Source organism: Mesocricetus auratus, unplaced genomic scaffold (genome assembly GCF_017639785.1).
Source record: "Mesocricetus auratus isolate SY011 unplaced genomic scaffold, BCM_Maur_2.0 Super-Scaffold_100009, whole genome shotgun sequence".
Lineage (NCBI taxonomy): Eukaryota > Metazoa > Chordata > Mammalia > Rodentia > Cricetidae > Mesocricetus > Mesocricetus auratus.
In genome coordinates, this window is record NW_024429193.1 from 1,361,052 (window position 1) to 1,388,483 (window position 27,432).

At 42.1% G+C, this 27,432-nt stretch overlaps 1 protein-coding gene across 10 annotated transcripts in view; it reads left to right on the forward strand.

Annotated features, from left to right (window-relative positions):
* The window catches only part of Lrrc7 (leucine rich repeat containing 7), a 445,479-nt gene that overhangs the window by 378,642 nt on the left and 39,405 nt on the right, over positions 1–27,432 (forward strand). For 7 of the 10 annotated variants that reach the window (XM_040751532.1, XM_040751529.1, XM_040751528.1 and 4 more), the window contains 3 exons: positions 1,622–3,302; positions 6,734–6,874; positions 15,253–15,372. In XM_040751532.1, coding sequence (XP_040607466.1) covers positions 1,622–3,302; positions 6,734–6,874; positions 15,253–15,372 — 1,942 coding nt within the window. The remainder of the gene's footprint in view (positions 1–1,621; positions 3,303–6,733; positions 6,875–15,252; positions 15,373–27,432) is intronic. The other 3 variants (XM_040751530.1, XM_040751531.1, XM_040751535.1) reach the window with 3 other exon arrangements.

Consider the following 27,432-nt stretch of genomic DNA (forward strand, 5'->3'; position numbering starts at 1 on the left):
GGCCATCATTGATGACAGTGTGAGCTGAGATAAATTTGGGTATTCCTGGGAGATGTCCTCTAAGCACTTTTTTTTCTTTTCCAGTAGCAGCAGTATCTCACTAATAAAACATATATACTGCACTGTATGTGCATGTAATTCAGCATTATTGGCAAACGAATTCAAACACTCTCAGGAAAGCTCATACGTGCCACTAGCCTGATGCCATGGTGCAGTCGATATTATAGCAGTCCCCGGATGTCCTGTCCATAAGCCAGTACAAGACTATGAAGTCGAGAGAAGGAGGAAGAGGTCTTAAGAGAGGGAGAAAGAGAAAGCAACAGACACGTGTGACAAGACGTGAAAGGGAAGACGTGGGCGGAAATGGAAGGACGGTGGGGGAGAGGGATGAATCAGAACAAAAGCTAATGGCACCTAAGCCTGAAAACGCCGTAATGAAACTCATTGCTTTTTTTATGCTAACTTTTAAAATTAAGTGAATAAATACATCAGAACTGGAGACCTGTATGTAGAGCGTAGTCTTCCCGCCAGCCTGGTTCCAGAGCCGCATCAGTCCCAAATGAACACACAGGAGGCCATATTAATTATGAAGCTGTTGGCCATTTGTTTGGTTTCTTACTGGCTATCTCTGACTTATGTATTTACCCCATAATTATTCATCTAAATATTTTCTCTTACTGGAGAAAGGGGTCCGGACCTCTTATTCCTATGGCGGCTACATCATGACTGACTCTCTCTCTCTTTCCCAGAATCCTCCTTGACTCCTAGTTCCACCTATCTTGCTTTCCTATTGGCCAACAGTGCTTTATTGACATATACACAGGACTTCCCCTTCACTTGTCCTTACTTGGAGACAGCCTGCACTCTTAAGAAGCACAGAGCATTTTGTTTAAGTTCTCTCAGCTGGTTAGCTTGAAAGTGCTGTGAATCAGGAAATCCTTATTTCATTTATCTACCCACTTAGCCTATTTGTATCCTGATCCCAAAAAACGGAAAAGACTGATGGGGGGGGTGTCCTTCTGTATATATGTTTCTCTTATTGGCTGATGAATAGAACACTGTTTGGCCAGTAAAGGCAGTAAGTTAGGTGGGGCTAGGGGACAAGGAGGATGCTAGGGAGAGAGGCAGAGAGGCGCAGGGAGAGGATGCTGTGTAGAGACTAGGAAGGTAGGATGCATCAGGCCTTCTCTGGTAAGATAAGGCCATGTGAAAATACAGAGATTATCAGTCATGGGTTAATAATTAAGACAGGGCTAGCTAATAGGCAGCCCTAGCCATCGGCCAACCATTTACAAATTAACACGACATCCGTGTGCTTATTTGAGGCTAATTGGCTGCAGGACCAGGCTGGAAAGAAACTTCAGCAACCAAAGGCCTCTCTCTTCATGCTCGCATTCCATGGGAGGGACGATGTATACATTAGGTGGTTAATTTCCTAGTGTTCTAGAAGCCCAGGGTCACTAAGGAGCTGTGAAAGTCAGAGCAGGTTAAAGCGGGCTTTTCTGGATGGTGCTTTAACCAACGGTAACCCAGGTGGGATAAATGAGCTACGACAAGGGCTTCTGGAAAGGTCACCCCTCCCTCTTGGTCATTTTTTTTCTCCTTCTGCTTGTTTTCACAGGATTGCGCCACCTTTCCCACAGCCTCTGGATGCAAAGCCATTACTCAGCCAACGGGAGGCTGTTCCTCCAGGGAATCTCCCCCAGCGTCCTGATCGGCTGCCAATGAGCGACGCTTTCCCTGACAACTGGACCGATGGCTCCCATTATGATAACACAGGTTTTGTCTCAGAGGAAGCCTCAGCTGAGAATGCCAACAATAACCCTCTCTTAAGCGCCAAGGCTAGAAGCATACCTGCTCATGGCCGCAGGCCTTTAATCAGGCAAGACAGGATTGTCGGTGTTCCCCTGGAACTGGAGCAGTCCACACACAGACACACGCCAGAAACAGAAGTGCCTCCTCCCAATCCCTGGCAGAATTGGACCAGAACTCCCAGTCCATTTGAAGACAGGACTGCTTTTCCTTCCAAATTAGAAACAACCCCTACTACCAGCCCCTTGCCTGAAAGAAAAGACCACATGAAGGAGCCTACGGAGACACCAGGTCCCTTTTCTCCAGGAGTGCCATGGGAGTATCATGACCCCACCCCCAACAGGAGTCTCGGTAATGTCTTTTCTCAAATCCACTGCCGCCCAGACTCATCTAAAGGTGTCATTGCGATCAGCAAAAGCACAGAGAGACTCTCCCCACTCATGAAGGACATAAAGTCCAACAAATTCAAAAAGTCTCAGAGTATTGATGAGATTGACATTGGCACCTACAAGGTTTATAACATCCCACTAGAAAACTACGCCTCTGGGAGCGATCACTTAGGGAGCCACGAGCGGTCAGACAAGTTGTTGGGACCGGAGCACGGCATGTCCAGTATGTCCAGGAGCCAGTCGGTACCCATGCTGGATGACGAGATGCTCATGTATGGAAGTAGTAAAGGACCACCCCAACAAAAAGCATCGATGACTAAGAAGGTCTATCAGTTTGACCAAAGCTTCAACCCACAAGGGGCGGTGGAAGTTAAAGCGGAGAAGAGGATTCCACCCCCTTTTGCACACAATTCTGAATACGTGCAGCAGCCTGGCAAAAACATCGCCAAGGATCTGGTCAGCCCCAGAGCCTATAGAGGATACCCACCCATGGAGCAGATGTTCTCCTTTTCCCAGCCATCCGTAAATGAGGACGCCATAGTGAATGCTCAGTTCGCCAGCCAGGGGCCCAGGGCAGGCTTCCTAAGGAGGGCTGACTCCCTGGCCAGCTCCACTGAAATGGCCATGTTCAGAAGAGTCAGCGAGCCTCACGAGCTGACCCCTGGTGACAGGTATGGCCGAGCAGCCTACAGGGGAGGGCTGGAAGGCCAGAGCAGCGTCTCAATGACTGATCCCCAGTTCCTCAAGAGGAACGGCAGGTACGAAGATGAGCACCCTTCATATCAAGAAGTGAAAGCCCAGGCGGGAAATTTCCCCGCTAAAAACCTTACCCAGAGGAGGCCGCTGTCGGCCAGGAGCTACAGCACAGAGAGTTACGGAGCCTCCCAAACCAGGCCAGTTTCAGCTAGGCCTACCATGGCAGCCCTCCTGGAGAAAATACCCTCTGACTATAACCTGGGTAACTATGGTGACAAGCCTTCAGATAACAGTGATATAAAGACAAGGCCCACCCCTGTGAAGGGAGAGGAGAGCTGTGGCAAAATGCCGGCAGACTGGAGACAGCAGCTGCTTAGACATATAGAAGCTAGAAGGTTAGACAGGGTATGTCTGGCGTTTCTCTGTAAGAATTCCCCTTCTGCCTTGGGTTTACCTTTCCCGGCGTCTCTGAGCACTCGGGGTAGCGCATGAGTTACAGGAATGGTAGCTCCCAGGATTTTATTTTTATTTGTGGGGGAGATGGATTGCAACAGTTTCATGTAGGTGTTGCTTAATGCTTTCTGAGAAGTCATAACCAGCAGGTGAATCACCTACCAAAGCTAGCCTGAATATTGTTGGTAAGAAAGAATTTGACTGGATTATCTGGGATGGTACTTCAATGTCTTTCTAGCTGTGAAAGCAAGGCTGCCTCTCCCAGGACCCAAAACTGTTCCCTGGTGACCTAAAAAGTGTTGTTTTTATTGAGTCTATACAAAGTGAGTATTTCAGCCTTTCCACATGGACTCACTTATATTAAGCTCGGGCTTATTTTGCTTATAAAATTTGCACATAGCTACAGCTAAGGGACAACTGAAGTTATTACCTCTAATGAGCAATAATCTTCCCAGCAAGTAACAGAAAAATAAAATAAGCAGAGATTAAATGCCCTCCTACACACTATTTTATTTGATTAAAAAATCCTGACTTTAGAATATTGGCTTTTATGTAGAAAGAAATTCTACAATTCAAGTTACAAACAACAAATGCAGATGATGTCTCAAGAAAAACCACAAATGTAGCATATTAGTGTGTACAACGTAGCAAAACGAGGAAATAAATCCCAAATTAATCTTAATTCAGTTAAAAATTGAGCCATAGTACTGTGAGGACTGAGAAGCGATTGGAGAGTTAAAAGCAAAAAAAAAAGGAAAAACAGTACAAAGCGTAGAATTAGTTCTTGTTGACTGCTTGAATCTCTCTAAGAGAAACCAAGCATTTCATTCTCTACAGCTTTTGCTCATCTGCATCATCATTCACCAAACCTTGTGTCTCTAGTTCAAAAGACTGTGTGTGCCCCAAACTCACTTCAAAATTAAAGATTGTTTTGTGAACATGGGGCCCTTCCCTCTCATGTCTTCAAATTAGGTGTTCTGATTAATATTATGGCCATCAAGATGTTTCACATGGATCCCTTCAGTGCTCTGCTTCTATAAAAGCAAGGTCACTGTATTATGTATTCCTTTAATATTAAATTTGAGCTTTCAGGTTTAGTCTCTGAAAAATAATGATCTGTAGGTTGTGTCTACGTGACAAGGAAACAGTTTTTCCTAGGGAGAGAATGAACTAATAAATGTGCTTGTGGATGATAATTTCTTAAGATGGACATTGAGCCTGCCTTGCAAAATATTTCACCGGAATGTTTCAAATGGGTGTACTCCATCCTATTGAAGGAAACTTTGTCAAAGTTTCATGGCTGGCATCAGTAGGAGACACCTGACCAACTGGCACATGCCTTACCTTGAATTATACCCTCCATGTAGACAGATAACTTAAAGGGTGATAATATTTAGGGTTAAATAATACAGAACTGTTGGGAACTCTGGTCTCATGTAGACAACAACCATATATAACATGGTAATGTGAACTAGCTAAGAAAGGTTCTAAGAAGGTGTGGGAAATGTATGTGTAGTGACTAATAATCTGAGGAAGAATGAGTTGAAACAAAGCATGAAAATAGAATGACAAGGTAGAAAGCATCTGGTGTCATCAATTTATGGGTACCCTGGATAGACGTGCCCCACCCACTTTGAACCAAGATGCTAAGAAGTAGATGACTCCTGTATCTGCAGACAGTATAAGGCTGTGGAAGGGTTTGGATAAGTAAGTCTGAAGGCCCTGCCTGGCCCAGATAGCTAAGGTGAATTTATCTGTATTTTTTTCATTGTTGTGATGACACTTCCCTTTTCTATTGAGCTCTATTTGTTTGTAATTCCCTGGTTCTAACACTAACTTTTCAGAGCAATAGTTTCTCATTTGATTCAAGAAATCAAGTTACTTTAGACTACTGCTCCGAGCCACAGTTTTCTAGGAGCTTTCTTCTAGTTTACTACAAGTGACATTTCCTTCTCCACTTAGCTGAGTTACTCAGTGGTAACTCAAGATGCATCTCCTATGAAACCTTCCAGCTATTCCCTCTCCCAGATGAATTCATGGTTCCACGGCACATATTACAATGCCGAATAGTTTTAGACAGAGCTGTGCTATTAGCATTCTGCCCATGATCAGGTGGCACCAGGGATGTGGGGTACTTTACTCCGAAACTCAGCTAAGCTATTCAACCCTGGGCAACAGTAATACCAGCAGCTACAAGATATTTGTGATTTCACATAAAAGTCAACTGCCTACAGGTCTGTTCATGTTATAGGCTTAACAGTCCAACATGGAATGGCAAACGATCTTAGGGTTGACCTTGGAGAGACAGATCCAAGTACTACACTAGAAAAGAAGGATGCCGTTTTCTCCCTTATTTTAATCACAAATGCTTTTATGACAGAGACCCACTGTGACCAAGAATTTAAAACATGAGCCTATTTGTCTGAGAATGTTGGTCCTTTAGGGGGCATCAAGGAATTACCAGAATGAGTGGTTGAGAGTCTTTTTCACTTTTGGCATGGTGAAGGTGAACTAATCCCTAGTCCTTAACAAATAGAATTGGCAGTCATTTCTCGCCATAGCTCACAAAAAAATGCTGGTAATAAAAATCGTGACTTTGGGAGCAGTGCTCTCAGAGCAGAAATGGTATCCAGCCATTAATTCTCAGTGATAGCTAAGAAAATGTCTGCTGCACTTAAAGAAACCAGCACTGGTAATGATTGTGTTTTCACTGTAGATTCAAAGTTTGATGTTGGGCCATTTTAAAGTATCTTAATATTTTAATGAAGCCCTATAGAGAAAAATTACTAGTCATCAGTACCTGGCAAAAGATATCCACACTATAAATATCACCACAGTGTTGTGCAAATATTTGATACGTACTAAAACAAACAAACAAACAAAAAACATTGGCCATCTTCAATTACAACTGCCTTAAGGTTGTCACACATTAGCTTAAGTAGAGTTAGAAGTTAGCACCTGTGTCTTATATGGGCAGATCTCATAATGCAAGACAATGAGATTTGTAGCATATGGAATCTGATTAAAGCCTCACTGTCTCAGCTTGCAAAACTAATAAACTGCTGCAGGCAATCAATACCTGCCGCAAGCCAGGATCATCAGGATATCTAAGAGACAAAGACAGAGGCTTAGCCTTTCCCTGAGAGCACAGGCATGAACGGTGTATCTTAGCGTGGTGTCATTTCCGTGGCTCTGGAGGGTACTTGTGTGCACAACTAACCCTGTTACTGTATGCTTTTGTCTGATCGAGCGCATGTTTACAAAAAAAAAAGTTACTGTTTGCCTGCTTACAGTTCAATGTTATGAATTTAGATGTGTTCATGTAATGGCCCGTTTGTGGAGCCTGTGTTTACATCCTGTCACGTGGTTATCTCCTTACTCAGAACGCTGCTTACAAACACAACACAGTTAACCTTGGCATGCTGCCCTATGGAGGTATCTCAGCAATGCATGCAGACAGAAGCATGACTTTAAACTTGCAGACTAAGTCTAAATTTGACCTTCAAGACCTACCTCTTCAGAAAGTAAGTATGGACTGCCCTACAGGTGTCAGCATCCCAAAGCCACTTAATGTTTGTTCGGTTGGTGTATTTAGACTGTGCATCTAGCCCTGCTTGCCTCGGACTCTCCATAGTCCGAAAGCACCAGGGCAAATGATGTAGAGCCTGAATCTGTAGCTGCTCAGTGTTTATTGTAGCTTAGACCGAATTACCAGACTCTTGCTTTTTGGACTGAGCGGGCACATGGTTTTTGGGGGTTAGGGTTGATTTAAAGATCATCTTTCTGCTTTTTTTCCTATTCTTCCATGGTTTTCTTTCTTTTGTGTTTACACATTTATTGTTTCCTTTTTTTTTTTTTTTTTTTTTTTTTTTGAGACCACCGCTGCCCTCCCTGGGTGAAGCATTTTGAGAACTATGCCGAAAACTCTTCTTGGATCTGGGTATTTCCTTTAGAAGGCATAATATCCCGAGGGAGGGTGGAAGTTAAACGTTTAGCACTGCAAATGTTGTTTTAGTCCGCTTTCCATGTGGGCACACAGCACAGGAGGGAGAGAGAGAAGTTTGCAGCTTATCTGTCAGTTTGCTCTTCTTGGGTTAATAGAAAAGTAACAAGTTCACATGTTTTCGACAAAAATATAGGCATGTTAGAAAAGAAATAATGCTGTATAATAAGAATTCCCATTGTCAGTGAAGCATTTGTCTTGTGCAGTCAGCACTGGGAATACCCATTTTTTTGCCTGCTTAAAACAATTAATGCTTTTTTATTTCTCTGTTACAACTCAGCAGGGACTAATGAGTCATTTTTATACAGTGTCATTATGACTGTATATTAATGTAGTCATTAGACTCATAAGGTTTGCTGGATAAAGAGGTGCAAAACAGGAAAAAGAGAATGACAGCAGCCCCACCATTTCTTCTTTCTGAAGAAAATAAATGTGGGACGAACTCCCATGCCGTGATGCCTCATGGAGCTGTCAAATGTCTGGTAACATTCCCTGACTCTATATAGTCTAATTCAGGCTGGGATAGCATAACATAGTTAGAGATTTTATATCCACAGGTTTTCACACACAGAGGGAGGGGCACCAGGGGAGAGAGAGAGAGAGAGAGAGAGTAATCAAAACCTAACTAAACTGGGAACTTCCAAACATTACCCAATTTGTTCTCGGTCTCCCCGGGGATGACCAATGGTGCATGATAACTTTCTCTGAGGTCAGCAATAACTCTCATCATGGCCACACGCATGGCCCAGCTCACAGTCTCTAAACTTAGAGCTGCTCTTGTGAGCCCTTAATTTATTCAAGTCAGGTCTAGCATGTCATCAACACAACCATTTTCTCGAAACCCTGCTTCAAGACAATCTGTTCTTCATGTCCTCCTGGAAGTCCAAAGCCTGTATCCTCTTTCCATCCAAAACCAACCTTCGTGTCCTATCTACACTAAGGGATGGGTGAGCTGCCACAGCTACAGTCACCTCTCCAAGAGGACTTGGGAAGTAATGCAAATCAGACTTTGAAACTAAAGTAAGAAAATTTCAAAACAAATTATGAAGGACTCTGCTGGGCAGTGGCGGCACACACCTTTAGAGATTTAGAGGCAGGGGACTCTGTGCGTTCAAAGCCAGCCTAGGCTACATAGTGAATTCCAGAATAGTCAGAGCTTCACAGGGAAACTCAGTCTCAAAAAAGCAAAACAAAAAAAAAAATAAATAAATTTAAAGGGATTTTGGTATGAAGAAAGCTGTTGCTGGAAACCTCTGAAAATAATGGCAACGACCCTATTTTGAGTAATTTGGGGCCTAATTACTCTCATTTCTATACAGTGATCTGGATTCATGCAGTAACTGAACAGGAGCAGTTCACTTAAAAATGTGTTTCTGGTGTCTCAGTTACACTCCAGATATGAGTTGTAGGGACAGATGCCCTGTTGTAGTAACCTCATAGTGCATTGGCCCTAGAGAATGGATGAACTACCTCTCACTGTGGTTACACCACACTTGGTTACGGCAACAATGCAGAGCTGTAATTAAGGACCTCACACCATCTGTCTGTCTGAGGCAAAGACAGGACTCATAGGGAATCCCTTTGGAAAGGAAGCAAGTTGAAACCCAACCATTAAAGCCCTGAAAGACTTCAGTGTAAATAACTATCAACACATTATCTCCTGCACAAAGGAGGAGGGAGTGAAAGAGGGGAAAGAAGGGAGAAGAAGAGGATTGAAAAAGGGCATTTCTAAGACTGGCAGTTCCAAGGTCTATGAAAAATATAAACTACTCTGCCTGGCATGGGAAGAGTTCAAAACTATGCATGCATAAGCATCCAAAGGAGAGCCCAAGCCGCGGCTGTGGCAGCTTAGACTGCACCCCCCACCCCATAGGTTTCTGCCCAAGCTCCCATCCCTTCTGCCAGACTCATCTTCTCCGTAGAGCTTGGCTTTGCAAATTTGTGGAGGGATGGGCGGGGCGCTCTCTGCCAAGCTATAGAATTAACCTTTATTTGTATAATTTTTAATCAGCATACAAAGAAATGGTCGCTGCTGTGACACCTCCATCTGTACTATACTTTCATCTGCCCTCCTTTACCCGCTGACCTCCTTCCTCCCCTTCCGCCTCTGTGTCATATGTATTCTGTTGTCTGTCCTCTCTCTGCTTTCTCCGCCCCTCCCCCCCCTTAAGATTTCTTCTTGCTCTCTCGTGGTCCCATGCACATGGCACAAAATTACTCTCGGGCATCTGGAAGGAAAACGTAAGGCTTCCCTCTTAGGGAATCTAGAGGAATGCGCAGCTCACGTTTGTGGGGGCGGCGCCCTTCCCAGGGGACACTTGGGCTGACATCACAACTCATGGCTTTACTCTGGGGCTCCCAAACCTGGGCTCTTGCACCAGGAGGAAGACGCTCTCTTATTCCCATAAGCACTGACATGGTCCTTAAGCAAATTTATAATAAGCTAACTAAATGACACAGCGGCTATAAAGGAGAGCCCTGCTACCTGGCAGCGCTTACGCAGTATACGTTCAAGGTCATGGAACGGGGGAGACATGCCGATCATGTCATGTATTTTGAACATTTCTAGCTCATCCCTATTTATTGCATGCCAGGTCAAGCATATGTTTCTTCTTTCATAGATTTAAAAAGCTAACTATAGTCTTTCTGTTCCATAAACAGGAAATCATATTCTATATGATAATTTCATGAAAATCTTCAAGATGCTTTTGAAAATGCCACCAAATGCGGCAAAACTAATATAAAAAATTAAAATTATTCATTGATTTGTTGATGCTTCTGCTGAACCTTAAAAATCTAAGAGTATTTATGGACTAGAGCGCTGGTCATAAAAGTTAGGCTTAAATTATAGGATATTGATATCTCCTATTTATTTGTTCATTCATTCACTCATTCGTTCACTTATCATTTATTTGCTGCCTTTCCAAAAAGCATTCGAGTCAACTTTCTATGATGTTTTTAATGGTTTATGTGCTTTTTTCGGGTGTGTGCTACTGTTAACGAGCTCAGCTATTGTCTTGAAATGTTTTGTTACTGGGAAAAGAACAATATTGTAAGAGAATGTCGGTTCAAACCACTATTTTCATTGCCTAGATTAATGAAAGGATGATAAATATTTCCATTATGAAAAAACAAAGGCTAAGAAAGATTGAAAACCCACTCTGGCTGGTACCACAAGGTACTTTAAGGGTGCTTTTTTTTTTTCTTGCAACTCACAAACTTAGGTGGACATACTTAGAAGACATATGAGAGAGACAGGAGACCGAGGCTCACAAGTCACACAGGTGTACCATGTGCTTTTGCTTTACTGTCATGACCATGGTTCCCAGTGTGTACCCTGTCTACATTCAGTGAAGCCTTTTTCATAATTTCTAACACCTGATATTGTCATGTTACATGACCCACAGGAGTCAGAACAGTTCCCTCATTCACATTACTATCCGAGTAGCCATAAGAGTTGATGATGTGGAAAACGTTTAAAAGGGAGATAAATGGAGTATCTTCACTGACCCCAGAACACATGACCAGGTCGTTATGTAGATACCACAGGTGAAATGCCTCAGGTTATCCGAACTAAGTGAAAGCCAGTGATCACCAAGTGCTTTGTCAGATCACCTATACTTCCTGACCATTCACTCTCACCAGAATGTGCTTGGTGGCATGAATAGTACAGACCCTGAGCACCCCATGCTAATCATGCTGACAGCTGCCACCTCCGGGGATCATCAGAGCTGGGGAAGAAACACTAGCCTTCGCTAATGCCTGCCCAGGGTATGGCTCCCAGTAGAAGTACTGCAGGTCCCACAGAGCTGGAGTGATATTTGCTGCCTCTTATTCTTTTAGAGTTTACTACGGTAATGTTGTGCCATAGAATCTTTTGCTTGTTGTCTATAGGATTGGGCAGTAACATAAATTACAAATTCAGAGATAGCAGGCCTAAGTCATATATGTGACATATATAAAACCATTGCTTCTTTGAAGTTACCTGGGAGAAAATGTCCTCACTGTCTATCTGATTAGTTACTAAATCAACTGATTCCTGTATAACAAACTCCTGGGTTAGGGAAACTTAGACAGTGATGTTTGCCTTGACTGTTTTTAAACCTCTGGTGTCCTTTTCCAATGGTCCCATGCAGATGACTCAGGGCTAGATGGCACCATCCTTGCTATGCATCTGTTCACCTGAAATCCAAGGGTCACTTTTTCAATGCCATTTTTTTCCTACTGAAAGCAAAGGGAGATCTATACTGTACCCCAGGCCTACTCGGGCCTACTCATGCCTGTAATTCCTACCGATTCTGCTATATTTATTCCTGGCTCTTTATCCCTCCAGAAAGAGCTATCCACCATTCTGATTGTGAGAGAAGTCACCAGCCTGGCAGATAACACAAAGTCCTTACAGAGAGAGGCTAAAATGAGCAAACCATGTTAGTATCAGTGTGGATGATGTCTCCTCTCTATTATGCGCTAACACAGTCTTTAAAAATCATAACCATGACACTCTCACACAATATATTTGCCTTTATCGTAAATATCATTTCTCAAAAGGCTTGCTGGAATTTCTGGAATACTAGTGCAGCAATAGTTTCACTAAAAATACTTTGGGAAGATTATTTTTCTAGCGTTTCCTGGTTTTGTTTTTGTTGTTGGTTTTCATTTATTGATGTGTATGTTTGCTCCAGTTTTGTTTTGTTTTGTTTGTTTTGTTTTTTGTTTTGTTTTGTACAAGGTCTCAGTATGTAGCCTAGGCTGGCCTCAAATTTATGATCCTCCAGCTTCAGCTTCCCTCCTCATGCTGAAATTATAGAGATGCCACCATGTTGCTTGGACAAATTATCTTTAAAGCTTCCTTAAATCTATGAAAATCTCCTTTGTAGACCATGTGACAATTACCTAACAAAATAGACCCTTGCATTCAACACCAAAGATGTCACAAGAGCTTAGCTAGGTGTCAAATTCTAATGCCACTCATACATTTTCTTCAGCAAGATGGCATTACACATAATTTCAGAAGCATACTACACAGCATTATTTAGCAGATGAGCAAGGCTACTGGTTCAACTATGCCCATTTACTGTACTACATACTAATATACATCCATATGGACACATTCACATATGCAAATATATGTACAAATATACTCAGATATCTGGAGAGAGAAGCATACTGAAGGCTCAGCCAGATTAGAAATTACTTCTTTTTCTGGGCATTTATCACCAGTCTTAGTCCTGAGAATCATCAACACTACGTCTACCAATAACCACAGCAGACTTTGAAGGCAGATTTCCTTAAGCTAGAGCCCTTATCAAAATGTTTGCTTTTATACTAACTCACACTGATCATTTCCTCTATTATTCTAATAATAAAAACCAACAGACTCCAGTAGCCAATGCCCTATGCACTGTGTGTTTCCTTGGCTGGTGGTGTGGGATGAGGAATGATAGAAGCAGCCCTAACCTTTAGAGCATACTGACACAATGTGAGCACCTGGCTTAGCTTTTTTTTTTTTTTAGAAATAAAACATTGTAACAACAATGGCTTCAATTTATATTATGCTTTTCAGTTGTTCCTTTTTTATCTTCTGGAGAATTTTAACCCTAGATAACAAATTTATTTACAGCATATATCCTACTTTAAGAAATAACGTGAGCATACTAAATATTTCTCTTTCGGTCATCCTCCACCACCATCAGTAAGTGTTTCCGTGATCTTCATGTTTCTCCAGCCTTTAGTGCCTCACTTAGGAAAATCAGATCACAGCTCATTCTTGAAATTAATAAGGGAAATTGCTTTCAGGAAGTCCATTAATTTTACTATGTAGTGAAAAAGAATCTCTTTAATGGTCCTGTATGTCTCTGTTTCTCTGTCCCCTGTAATATGAAAGAATTAGTGTGACAGTTAATTCTAATTTTTCAAAAGAGACAAATTAATTTGTAAACTTATGAAGAACCCAGGGTCATGATGTCAGGGTTTTGATGGAATGGAGCTGCACCTTTGTTGTGGGCCAAGAAGAAATGTGCCATTTTGACTAGCTCCCAGTGACTATTCAAAATAGGTCTATTCGTTTCTGGGCAAGTAAGAAAAGGCATAAGAGGAAATTCATATAAAGTTGAGAGTGACATTAATAGGAAATTCTGTTCTGCGCTGAATTCTATCCATCTCTCAAGAATGTGTCTTGCACAAAGACAGCCAGATGACAGGTTGTGTCACAGCTTCATGGCAGAGGACCCAAGCCAAAGAGACGTGGATACTGAAAAATCAAAAAAAAAAAAATACTAGCCAGTGGCTCTTGAGTGCATGAATACCTTTTAGCTACTTAATCGTTGTGTTCCTATTTGGCATATTTTAATATGTAGAAAAGTTGTGTATGGGCACATGTGAAAATACTGGTCTAAAAACAGTAAAGACTAGAAATCCATTTGAACAGACATCAGCTATCTCACTACTTTCAAGAAAAATGCTTTTCATGTATGTTACTCTTAATTTGATTTTTTAAAACACAAATACACTTTTAATGTGAGAGTTTGCATTCAAAAACATTTTTTCATCTTTCACTTTGGGCTTTTGGAAACAATTGACACAGTCAAAACAAAAGGTCCATTAGAGGGATTGTGAGACAGTCTCGCTGTGAACTCTGTTAGACACATTGTGATACTAAATCTTATTAGACATATTGTTACACTAAACCCTATTAGACGCATTGAGAAACAGTCTCACCTTAAACCCTATTTTACTTATTTCCTGGCAGTTCTTTAAAAACATGCACGTGGTCAGAATACAGACAAGGTGGTTATGGGGTTGCTTTTTAAAGGCACCATAGTAGGACTACTCAGTGTAGCCAGATGAGACCTGGCAAGCAGTTACCTGTGATGCTTAAGTAAGCAGTAGTTCTCCACGATAAAACTGAAGGACCGACCTCACACAGAGTTTCAGCAAGTACAACCTCTCTAGCCAGGCTCTGCTATCAGGGATTCTTCAGGATGTGGGCAAGGACTGGCATGAGCAGCTCCTGACTCACTCACCCCAAAATAAAACAAATGGAATCCATGCATCCTGGGGGTTAGAAGAGAAGAAGACTTTATACACACACACTCCATGCTATGTATACCACCAGTTACCTCTCCAGTAAAAGATGCAGGTCCTCCATTTCTGATGGTACATGATTGCTCCATGTTAGTCTAGCTAGAGCCTGGATCATCTTAAAATATCTAATATTAATAAAGACAGGCGTTTCCTATTTGCTAAAAACCACAAGCAAGAATATATTTAATCTTCTTAAACTTATGAAGATTTTAAATTGATGCATAAATAATTGAATTTAGTAACAAAAACAGCCATGGCTTACCTGACTGTGATTCTAGCTACTGTCTGTTAATAATGCACAACGTCAGATATCTTCATCTGCCAGTGAGGTTTCTGCAGAAGATTAATGGGAAGTACACCCTTACAAAAATCACATCAAAGTATTTAAAAATTCATGTTAGCCTACAGCTTGCAATAGTGCATGTTCCAGTCTATGAATTGCATGGTCTCAGTTTATATTCTAAATGGTTAGCTCATACTAAAGAGACAAACTAAGCAAGCTTTAAAATGTTGTGGGTGTTTTTAAAGCATTGATTAATTTTATTCTAAGAATCTTTATTCAGGTACTGTAGAGAATCTAAACTTTAAAATTCAGTAAATAACTTTGAAATGGTTATTTTAATTGTATTTCTCATTGTTTCCAAAATAGCTGTCAGTTTAGAATTCTTACTCAGTAAATAGAATATAATACTGTTTCCGGTTAGGATATATGTTTTCTATAATCAAACAAAATTAATTTTACCATAATTGTTAGGGACTCTTTTCAGAAAACTATCGTAAACATCACTAAAGAATGCCATACCATTTTCGCAATAGACCCCGTCCCAGCAAAGCAACATTTTAGACAATGGACAAGAAGATGTCTCTCCTAGTGGCCAATGGAATCCTTACCCACTTGGGAGGCGGGATGTACCTCCGGACACCATTGCTAAAAAGGTAATCAATGTCAAGTCGACACAAACCATGAACCTCACACATTCATCGTAATATGTAGTCCATATCTTGTGTCTTAACATCATTTCTAACTTCATGGTAAATTCAGGCTAAATACTCTGCCACTCTAGGACTTCTGGTCGACTGTCAATGCATTGAGAAGGAGGGAGGTTAACACAGCCTGGTGCTCAATTAGTAATGGCTGCGAGTAAATTTCCTGCCCCTCTGCAGACTCACCATTTGTATTGTACCTTAGGACACACTGCACTGAAATGCAAGTACAGAAAGATGTGTTGCATGCACATTCAGCTAGCCTTGGCTTTAGAAGTACACATAAACAGCTTCCATAAAGTTATATTTACCGTAAAAAGGTTGACTTGCCACACCTAAAGTCATATCAGGGCCAGTAGGATGTCTCAGTATGTAAAGGTACTTGCCTTCAAGCCTGCCTGGCTGATTTCGATCCGCAGAACCCACACAGTACAGAGAAAGAACTAATTCCCACATGCTGTCCTTTGACCTCCATGCACGTTCTATAGCACAATATGACCACACATGCACATACATAATCAGTAAATAAATACAATAAAAAATGTTAAATGTTGTTAAGGCTTGTCCAGCAAGCACTCACTGGGTGACGGTACACACACTACATGCTAAGCATTTGTTTGGTGCAGGAAAATAAAAGATGAATACAAGCCTCAAAAAAATCTCTTAACCTAATGGGTGGTGCAGTGAATGGATCAGACCATTATATGTCACCACAGAAAAGTGCAAGAAAAGCTGCAGTGTGTGAGACAGTGTGTGAGGAAGTGGGTGTCTGTGCTCCTTGCTGTACTTTTAAGCACTTAAAATCAATTTTAAAAAAAGATATAGAACTTAGTTGTTTTTAATTAGTAAAATACAAGCAGCACTGAGAGGGCAAATCAGTTAGTAAGTATCACATCAAAGCCAATCCTTTTTAACAATCAAGGAAATAGGAGCAATATCGTTTTTCATCTACAGGCTACATAGGGAGGTCTGGGGCACACAAGCTGTTTGTTTCACACACAAAAATCCTTATATGCCTGTAGGAACACAGGGCACAACCACTGTGGTGACAAGTCACACAGTTCAGTTGCTCAAGTACGCTCTAAAGCAAGCCTCTAAAATCATTAAACCAAACCTTTAGTGTCATTCAAGGTCATGTAACATTTACCAGAAAACTAAACAGATTCAATTATCTGTCAGCAGGAAAATGCAAATTTTAATGCTTACAAAAAAGAATATTTTACAGAACCAAACAATGAGTAAATTTGGTTATGAGAGTGAGCATAAGCCCTAAAACCATAGCCAGAAACGTTTCAGGAGAGAATCCCAAGCAGGATTAGATTTGTGCAGGTCTAAGACATGAGAAAAAATATTTTTGTGATGACATGGTAAACATTGCATGTAGAATTATGCATACTTCTAGGGGGAGCACTGGGGGAGACTCGTCCACCCAGTTGTAACTATTACGAGCTCCAATATCACATTGTAACAACACTTTATAACTTATGTACATTGTAACCTAGATGATTTTACCCCCTGATAAGTTAGTCAGTTTTAAAGATATACATTTGTTCCAGAAGAACTGTTAAGTTACCTCCAGACATCAACCATGCCTTGGGCAATGTCCTGCACAATGTGAAGTGTGCTGTAAAGAGTTGCACACTGCAACCATGCCCAGAAAGGACATCATTTGGGTGAAATAGAGGGAGCTAAGGTCAGGGCATAGTGTCCAATCAGCTAGAAAAATAAGCAGAAGTCAGATCATGTAGGCTATATCCTATAGGATATGGGAAGGGGAACGTGGAAACATTTTCAAAGGGAAATGACATGATTCGGTGTACATTTAACCAGTTCTCTGGCAGATTTTCAGAGAACACACTGCAAAGGACAGAGCTTAGAAACAAAGCAAGCTAAGAAGCCTCTCCGACTATTCAGAGGATTTGGAAACATAGTTTATAGAGAAAAGTGCTTAGATGCAATAGAAATCTGACAGATGGAGCCAGGAGTATCTTGTGGAGAAGCCTTTCACGTAATCAGTAGGCAAACTGGGATTGGGATAAATTATATGTACTTTTAGAAGAGTCAGTTATGTTTTCTTTTCTAGGAAATGCATCCAGCAATGTCTTTTTTCTATGCTGGGGCAGGAGAGATGGGTCAGCAGTTCTAAGGATATTCTGCGTTTGTGGAAGGCCTGAGTTCAGCTCCCAGGAACTGCCTATTATTCTAGCTCCAGGGAGATCCAATATCTCTGGTCCCCTGTGAACCCCTGCATATATATGAACATGCCCACACAGAGACACACATGCCCATAGATATATTTCAAATGGTTAAATAAACATCTTTGAAAGAACAAATGTGCTAATTAGATTTACTATGTCTTATTGCTTTGCTGTTGACAAGAGAGAGACAGAGACAAACAGAGAGAGACAAAGAGTGATCCTAGAGAAAGGAAATGGAGATTGTTTAATAGACGGAGATGAGAGAGAGGGAAGGGAGAGGGAAAGGGACTGGCCTGCTTGTTAAACAAGAATTATATAAAGCCTAAAATTCTATGAAGATGAAACTCTACAGAGGCAGCTACATTGTAATAGCTGAGTCAGAAAGACAGCTTTGAAGAAGCAATTATTTCCCTTTTTACTGACTCATCTCAAATATTTGTTTTGATAATCCAAAAGACTTAGGACAATGTAGCCCTATTGGTGGTTTTTAATGTTAACTAGATTGCATAAAATTTTTAAAACCTTACTCTTTATATTATGTAATTACAGTTATTCTCAAAAGTAATGTGGGTAGGAGCTTGTGAAAACATAAATCAAAATCTCTTCCAAAGCAGAAGTAGCAGGCAAATGGCAGGTGTTTAATGTGACAGTCATTGTCCTGGGTTCTTTATTTCCTGATACCAGTGTGGCCATGCAGTAACCATGAAATCAGGGAACCCTTCTTATCCCAACTGACTCTGAATTATCCCTTTCATGAAAGTACAGACCCAAAAATTATCTATTAGATATCAAGTCAGTGGTAGAAAGTAAGCTTGTCAGATTAAAGCAATGGAAAGAATCAGGTCAAAATGTCTCACCCATCAATCTTTGTCCCATAAAGCAAATGATTACTCTTCTTCAGAAACTTGAGATAAATCAGTCACATTCACATTGTAAATTATAAAATTAACGTAACACCACAAAAAATGCCCATGGCCAACTGTGTAGCCAGAAGACATAGATAACACAGCAACCGGGAGTCAAGGGATTCAGTTTCTTGTCACATGGTTATTATCCCTCTCACCCCATTATGCATAAGTTCTTAAAAACATTAAGAGAGAGAAATGGCTCATAGCTTTCATCACTGTTGCTCACGTCTCCTGTCTCATCTCTCTGCCGGGGGAACGTGTGGCCGTACCATCAGAAAACACGGCAGGTTTAAATGAACAGCCATGTCCTGACTTTTGCCACATCCCGCTCTTAACGGTTAACCCATTGCTTTCCCCCTCGCATTAATAACTTCCAGTTCCGTGGCTGTGGTCCGTAGGTTGGCATTTAATCATAGGACAACGCACTGATAGGTATTCAGTAAGGCGCAGATGACTGCCCTCACATCGACCAGCTGCTGCCCCGTGGTACAGGGCACCAAAGGGAGAAGCCCTGCACCTCACCTATCATCTGTCATTAGAGACAGAGTGGTGTGTCACCTGCATCTAGCTGAAACCTGCGAGGTCAGCAGGGCCTGTGAATGCCCCCTCGTACTGCAGGCATGCCGCCAAGCCCTGTGAGGCAGCAAGTGCTCTCTGGCACCCAAGTGTGAGGACAGGTTTCGGACACCAAGCACAGATTAAAGAGAAGACGTCGTCGTCTTAACACTAGCTTTGGGGATCTGTCATAATTGTGAGTATGTGCAGTGCAGAGCGGCGCTGTGGTAAAGTGCTTGACAGGAAGTCTCGCATTTTGCCTTCACAGCTTCGTGAGACAAGGGCTTGGCCGTGTGGAATTGAGGAGCAGGGAATTAGAATCCAGTGTAGTCTAGGCATACGGTGTGCTCCGATTTCCCTTGTTGGTATATGTTCACTGTGCTTCGTGATGAGTTAAACATGGACGTGTGTGTTTTAAGCACATCCACATACGCCTTCCCCAAACCTGCTCCCTTTCCCAAGAGCCTCACGGACCCTACACAGTTTTGTTTCCACTTTCATGCCATACAGATGTTCATCGTGTTATGCATCTCTCTGAAACCTAGAAACCGAAAAATGAGAGAAAACATTCCTACTAAGAGCATGTCTGTTCCTTACGGTTGAAAGGGGGCATCATTTTTGTAGATAAAACACATTTTCTTTACCCATTCACCTGTTACTGGATGCCTGGGTTGGTTCCCTAACTTAGCTGTTGTAAATGGGGTTGCAAAAAGCTTTTTGTGTTCAAGACTCTACGATGTGTCCACTTGGAATTCTTTTTTATTCTGTTTTTCTTTTTTTTAGGAGCACTCTTACTTACAGATCCATCTCCCCATTCCCTCGCCCTCCCATCCTCCCATGCTTCCCACCGACCCCCCAACCCACCTACCACCCACTCCCCAGGGATAGTGAGGCCCTCCATGGGGGATCATCACATCATTTGGGGGAGGGTCCAGGCCCTCCTTCCCATATCTGGGCTGCACAGGGAAAGGGCTCCCAAAGTCCATTTGTGACCTAGGAATAAACCCTGGCTCCCCTGTTAGAGGTTCCATAGACTGCCTTGGCCTCCTAGCTGGCACCCACATTCGGAGAACTTGGTTTGGTCCAATGCTGGTTCCCCAGCTTTACAGCTAGGGTCTGCATGCTCTCGTTAGGCCAGGTCAACTGTTTCTGCAGGTATCTCCAGTTCCATCTTGGAATTCTTTGTTAGCACTCATGAGTGGTACAGCCGAGTCACATGACAAGTCTGTTTTCAGTTTTCTTAAAAGCCTCCACACTGATTTCACAGTGGCTGCACTAGTTTAGATTTTCACCAGGGTGTGCCTGGGCTGACTTTGTCCACGTCCTCACTGGTATGCGTTGTCATTGTTAAATGGCTCTCATTCTGACTGGGGTTAGGTGAGCTATCAGCGCAGCTCTGATTTGTGTTTCCCAGAAAGGTGGTGAAGGTGAACAGCCTGTTTGTTGGCCATTTCATATTCTGAGAACTGCCTGCTCATTCCATGAGTCCCTTCTCGTTATTTAGGTCTTGTGTGTGTGTTCTTCAAGTATTCTAGATATTCCAATCATGTGTACAGCTAGTGAAGTTGTTTTTTCTCATTCTCTAGCCTGTCTCTTCACTCATTTAATTGTTACCTTTGCTGTGTAGAATACTTTCCGCTTCATTTTTCTGTTGTTGGGGTTATTTTCTGAGTTACTGGAGTCGCCTTCAGAAAGTCTTTGCCTATGCCCAGCACCTCTGAGTATTTAGCCTTAAAGCTTTTTGCTTCGCTGATTTTCTCCACTGTCACTGAGAGAAACTGTCCATGCCTTTGTCTAGTGGGTAAACTTGGTGTTGTGGCTCTCTCTCTCTCTTAACTGTCCTTTAGCTATGTCCCCCAGACCTTTGTGTATCATATTTTCATGCACAGTATCGGACATATTGTCTTACTTGCCATGGGCTTCCTCACGGAGTCTGAGCTATTTAGAAACAGGTTGTATGTAGTGCCTGGGGAGTGTCCTTCCATCCGTCTGTTGCTGGCATATAGTTTAAGCAAATTGTGTTTGGAGACCATCTTCTGTGTGATTTCAGTCAACTTGTTGAGAGTTGTTTTTCAGTTCATGGCCTAGACGGATTCCTATAGTAAACTGGGGGAGAAATGGTTGGTGGAGGGTAATGCTAGTTGCTCTGTATTCTTATATTCTTGACAGCCTTCAGTCAAGTTTTTCTTCCCTTTATCCATAAATTGTTGACAGTCACCTAGTTCTCTCCTAGTTGAATAATTCTTTTTGCCATATCTGTACCTCTGTGGTCTGACCATATATAAGACTGCAAGGCCTTTAATGAACTAAACCTTCATGGTATAAAATTCCAGTCTGTCTCTGGTGAATTTTTTTTCTGACACCTTTTTTATTCAGTCACATATGGTCTCTTTTATTTTCCTCTCATTAATATTTACACAGTGTCGCTTCACCAATCTGTTTTTTTTTCCTTGCCCGTATCATTGTATGTAAAATAAGAATTGAAGGGCTGAGGAAATGGGTCAGCTGAAAAAGTCTTGACACACACAAGCCTGAGGATAGGAGTTCGAATCTCCAGAACCCAGGTGAAAAGCTAAAGGCAACAGTGCAAGCTTACACTCCTGGTGCTGAGAAGACAGAGAGAACCCAATCCCTGACTGACTCTTGCTGTTCAGCCCTGCTGAATCTTACAGGTCCAGTAAGAGAGTGTTTCAGAAAACAAAAGTAAAGTGGAAATCAACTGAGAGTCAATGTCTGGTCTTCACATGCACATATATGCACGCTCGCAGACATGTACACACAGACATACACATGTACCACACATACACATATAAAATCAGTAACAAATTACTAAATGATACATCAAAAACTTAATTTCCTTTTTTTTTAACTTTTGATTGTGAGTATTGTGGCTTCTGTGGGTTTTTTTTCTCCTGTTTCCTATGAATTGTTTGAACATCTCTCAGAATTTAATTTTCATTTATTAATTATATTTTTTGGTTTTTTCAAGACAGGGTTTCTCTGTATTGTTTTGGATATTAGTTATATTTTTAGTGTGGCTCTCTACATAGTTTTTATAGTGGTGCTTCTTAGGTGTACATACAACACACACGTACACACACATGCACACACATGTACACACATGCACACACATGCACATACATGTACACACATGCACACACATGTATACACACACAGCATGAAAATCTACTTGTGTCAGGAGTTCATGGCTGAAGTAAAGCAAGCACATGGGCCTGACCTCCATACCTCTTGTTCTCATCTGCCTTGTGTGCAGACTCCTCTGGCATCTACCCTGTGTGTGTCTGCATGTAGACACATCAGATTGTGTTGTAATTTTTTATCATAAAAGAAATTTTGAAAATTTAAGGGAGGGAATGTCGATTTATCAGCTAGCAGATCTTTTGGCAATATTTTTCCTCCCTTCTTAATCCTACAAGGTTTTTTTTTTCTTTTCCCATTTCCTTCCTGCTGGCGAGCTGCCTTAAGATACTATTTAAAAAGAGCTCTTGGGACAACACATTCCCATCATTTCTCCATCTAAGGCTGTCCTGATTTCCTGTTCATTGCTGAAGAATACCTGGACAGTTAGAGGATTGGGGGCTGACAGTTAATTCTTTCCAGCACTTGAAAATTATGTAATTTCCTTCTGCCACTCATGGCTTCTGGCGAGACATCTGCTGACATTCAAATTGTTTTTTCCTTTGTAGAGAAGGCGTCGTCTTTTTACTCTAGTGGCTTTGAAGGCTTTGTTTGCCTTAGCTTTTAGTCATCAAATTAGGCTGTGTCTGCACATGGCACCTTGTTTTTCTCTGCTTCCTGAACCTGTTAAGTCTTGACAGTTACCAAATTTCCAGGTCTGAGGGATTATTTTTTTAAGATTTACTTCCTTTTCAATCGTGTGTGTGTGTGTGTGTGTGTGTGTGTGTGTGTGTGTGTGTGTGTGTGCAGTGCCCTCGGAGACCAGAAGAGGGCATCAGATCCCCTGGAGCTGGAGTGACAGGTGTTTGTGAGTACCTGATGTGGGTGCTGGGAACTGAACTCTGTCCTCTGCAAAGGCAGAAGTGGTCTTAGCTGCTGAGAAGTCTCCTCAACCCCAGGGCATGACTTCTTCTGGTGGTATTTTTAGCTCCACATTCTTTCTCCCATCATTCTGATGATATAATTACTAAAGCACTGTGTAGTCCACATGTTTTTGAGACTTTTCTCACGTCACTCAGACTAAGTGATTTCTTCTGTCCTAATGTCCATCTCTCTGCAGTCCCCTGCTAAGGTCCTCCACATGCTCACACACGTTGTATAGGGCCTGCACTTGCTCATGGATGTGTGTGACTGCCAGAGGATGCTGACTTTTAGTTTTGTTTTTGAGACAGGGTCTCTTACTGTCCAGGTACTCACCAGCAAATCCAGGGATGCCCCTGTCTCCACCCCCTCCGCACTGAAATTGCAAGCACATACTGACACACACACATACTCCACCACTCCCTGCTTTGTAAACATGGGTCCTAGGGACTGAACTCAGGTCCCCATGTTTGCAGGGAAAATGCTTTATTGACTGAGGTATTTCTCTATCCCAATTTGGTCTTTCTGTTTTAGCCAATTTGCTCTAATTCTGTTTCAGTTGAGGAAGGATTGGATGTGACTTGTAACCCAGGGGAGAAAGAAACACTTTGGGGTGGAGAGATGGATCAGTGGTTGAGAGCACTGGACTGTTCTTCCAGGAGACCCAGACTTCCCAATGTATCTACATGGTAGCTCACAACCATCTGTAACTCTAGTTAGTCCCAGGGAATCTGATGGTACACAGACATACATGCAGGCGGAACACCCATACACATAAAACGAAATTAAATAAATCATAACAAAAGTAGCTTTTAGAAAGGAAGGCTTCCTTTTGGCCTTGCTTGGAACCCCCAAACAAAGGATCCTTGATGTCACTAGGTTGAGATGGAGACTCCAACTCCCCCATTGGTTTCCTTTGAGGCTCTGTTACAGTTGCCTTACTGCCACAGGGTCAGGAGAAAGCCTGGTTATACTAGTCCTTCTCCAACATCCCATTAGGAAGGGTGGGAGGGGCAGTTGAGTGCTGGTCATTTGAGTGCTGTGGCAGCCTACTGAGCCTTTGGTTATTGGGGATGAGGGCATTGTACTTCACACCCATGTGGACATGCTCTGCCAAATTCCAATAAAGAAGAGTGTAGTCTCTCTACTTGGCCTTTGCAGGCATTGCTAAACTAAAGGCTGTGGCCTGTTCTGTGGTATTCAACTTCGATTCTGTCTACATACTCACCGATCTTTTACTGTGTTTTCCTGTGGGTTGATTTTTGTTGTTATTGTCTTGTCTGTATTAGTTTACCTTTTTGGACTGACCATTGATTCATCTCCAAGTCTCCCATGTAGTTAATTCAAGGATCTCATCATCATATTGTAATTTTGTTTCTCCTAAATTCTTCTAATTTTTTAGTCATCTTGTATGTGATAACTTGTATGTCCAAAGATTTTTTTATTATTATATTTAACTTAGGGACAAGTGAAAGTAAGTGTAGTACATCTACAAGGAAGAAAAACACAGATAGCCTAGCTTTTGAAGCCTAATTTGCTTTCAAAAAGGGAAGGGCATTAGTTGTTTTACAAAATTTACTAAAATGTTTGTTAAATGCGTTACTAAGTGCTTCTCTGGGAGTGAGTCTATAGTTGAACTCTTTGGGACTTAAATTTAGAACATAAATCATGCACTTTTAGACACCCTAAGTGACATGAGCTATCATCCATTTAAGTTGTGTTTGATTTTTTCCAAGAAAACTCCAGTTGTTCAAGAGCCGGGATGGATAGTGAGAAGCAGGCCCAACTGGGCCTCCCGGTGTGTGTCCCAGCCTCCTGCTCAGGTCTGGAGAAACACTGTGAGGAACACAGAAACCACCTCTGTAGTGACAGAGACATTTCTTTGATGTTGCATGAACCTTCTAAACACTGAATAGTTTTCCATATTAAGCCCAGTTAGCTTCGGGCTGAATTTTGGGTGAGTTATAGCATTTCGTATCAAATCAACATTCTTTTCTCTGTTTTGTGTATAAATTTTTTTTGAGTTCTGTAGATATCAGAGGTTTTTCCCCCTGTAAATTTTGAGGTTTGGCTTTCAGGGTTTTTTGTTTGTTTGTTTGTTTGTTTTTTGGAATTTTTTGTTTGCTTTTGTTTATTTGTCTGTTTGTAAATTTGAAAATACCATACTCCAAATCTGTTATGGAATATGTATGGTTTTCTCCAGCCTCCTCTTGAAAGCTCCAAAAACACTGAATCCTATGTTTCCTTCTGTCGTTCCAAACGTTATCACAATGTCATTGCAGAAGCCTTTGTGTTTTCGCACCCCACACAATGAGAGGAGGTGTGCACACGACTTACTTCCCGGAACCCCCTGCATGAGCAAACCCAACCTCTGACATTCAGTGTACTTGTACTGTCCTTCATTATCGGTGTCCTTGCCCGCTTCAGGAAGCTTTTGTGCGACCCACAAAGTCCCCTTTCCACCCTTCTGAACCACAGCCGTTCCTCTAAGTGTCTTGCTGTTCGTGTTTGTATAACTTCACGCAGTTAGGTGTCTGTTCTTTGCTTTCTGCAGCCGCCATTGCCATCCCCAGCCTACAGCCCAGGAGAGTGGATGGATGGGCAGGCAGAACCGCTTTCAGAGCGACTGCTTGCTCACCTCCGTGCTCCCCATCTGAGAACACGAAGCTTCACTAACTCTTGTAGCAAGGGAGCGGCTGCTAATCGCAACAGCGCCACCCTGCTTGCTTACCCATCAGCTTGGAGTCCCAAGCAGAGCATCCAAGACAACCCACTGCTAAGGAAACGACTGTGAACACCAGCCAGACCCCCGAGGGTCCTCTGCATGGTTCCTTTCCTGTTCTCAGTTGAACTGGGGATTGGGGACCAGGCCACAGCGTAATACCATAATCAAGAGGGTGACCCATGATAGGTGCCTTGTCAGATGCTAGTTTTGACACGTTCCCAGTTATATGAATAACTCGGGAACATTGTACGCTAATGCCCCGCTTTAGAGTCCTCTGCGGTAAAATAGGGTAATAGTAATAACAATCACCTCTTAACGTTGCTGTGAAAACTCAAGGAGGTAATGCATGTGAGAAGCTTTGCAACATGATTCAGCACCACATCTGGATGGTAGCTATTGTCTACCAAATGCATTTACTGTGTCTCTCACTGAGACGAGTAGGTGGGAGATGCTGCGTGTCCTCAAAAATATGGGCAGGGGAGATGGACTGGCTGGTAGAGCACCTGCCACATACACAGAAGGACCTGAGTTCAAATATCCAGTACCCAGAAAAAAAAATCCACATATGAGGGATAATTGTTAAGTCCAGACTGGGGACATAGAGGCTGACAAAGCTCCTGGAACTCATTGCACACAAGCATGAACGTGTATATACACCACACACAAACAAGTCAAACTCCTGTGTGATCCTGAGTTCAAACTGCTCCGTCAGAACTACAGTACACCAGGGAAGCGTAAGTCTAAAGTTAGAGCTCTGCAGAATAGAGAAGGGTGTTTCACCTTTGGACAAGAGTCATTTCCAGATAAATCAGCAGTGTATCTTTCAAGCTGACATTATTAGTTTTTCTCACGCAGATTATATATTAAGGCACTGCAGGTGCCAAATATCTTATGCGTAGAGGTGGGAACCAGGTAGGAATGCAGAAATCAACCCTTCCCAGCCTGTCTCCTCTGACCTCAGGAGGTCATTTTGTCTGACATGTAACTTGGCGATGCCAAGTAATTCAGGAGACAGCCTCAGACTACAACCCTGGGTTTACCAGGGCTTCCATCTCCAAACAAGAGAAAGGAAAAACTCGTGGCCACAGATAAGAACTGAACTTGCCATAAGGACTTCCAGTCTTCCAGACTTGCAGGAAAGTGACAAAGTTCCTAGAAGTTTTCAAGAAGAGAGATGAGTCTGAGGAATAATAAAATGCCTTTGAGGGTTATCACGCTGTGGTCACTCGTGTGGGTAACTGCACCTGGCCCTGGTACAGGATAAAACCCCCACAACTTTCCCTCTAATTCCCCATGATCAAAAAGAAAAATCTCTAATGTTAATGGAGTTAGAAAATAGTTCCTAATTCTGAGACAGCTAATCGGACATCTAAAATATAATCTGAAGGTTGTTTGTTCTGCATTCATGTTGCCAATTAGTGGAGTATTTTCTTTTTTAAATTACCTCTTGTTTGGAATCCAGCAAAATATTTCCCTCTAGATGATGTTCTATCTTAACTATTTCCCACACTCTCTAAGAGCGTTATAACGAAGGGGTGTGCACAGCTCATTCCAAATGCCCTTCCTG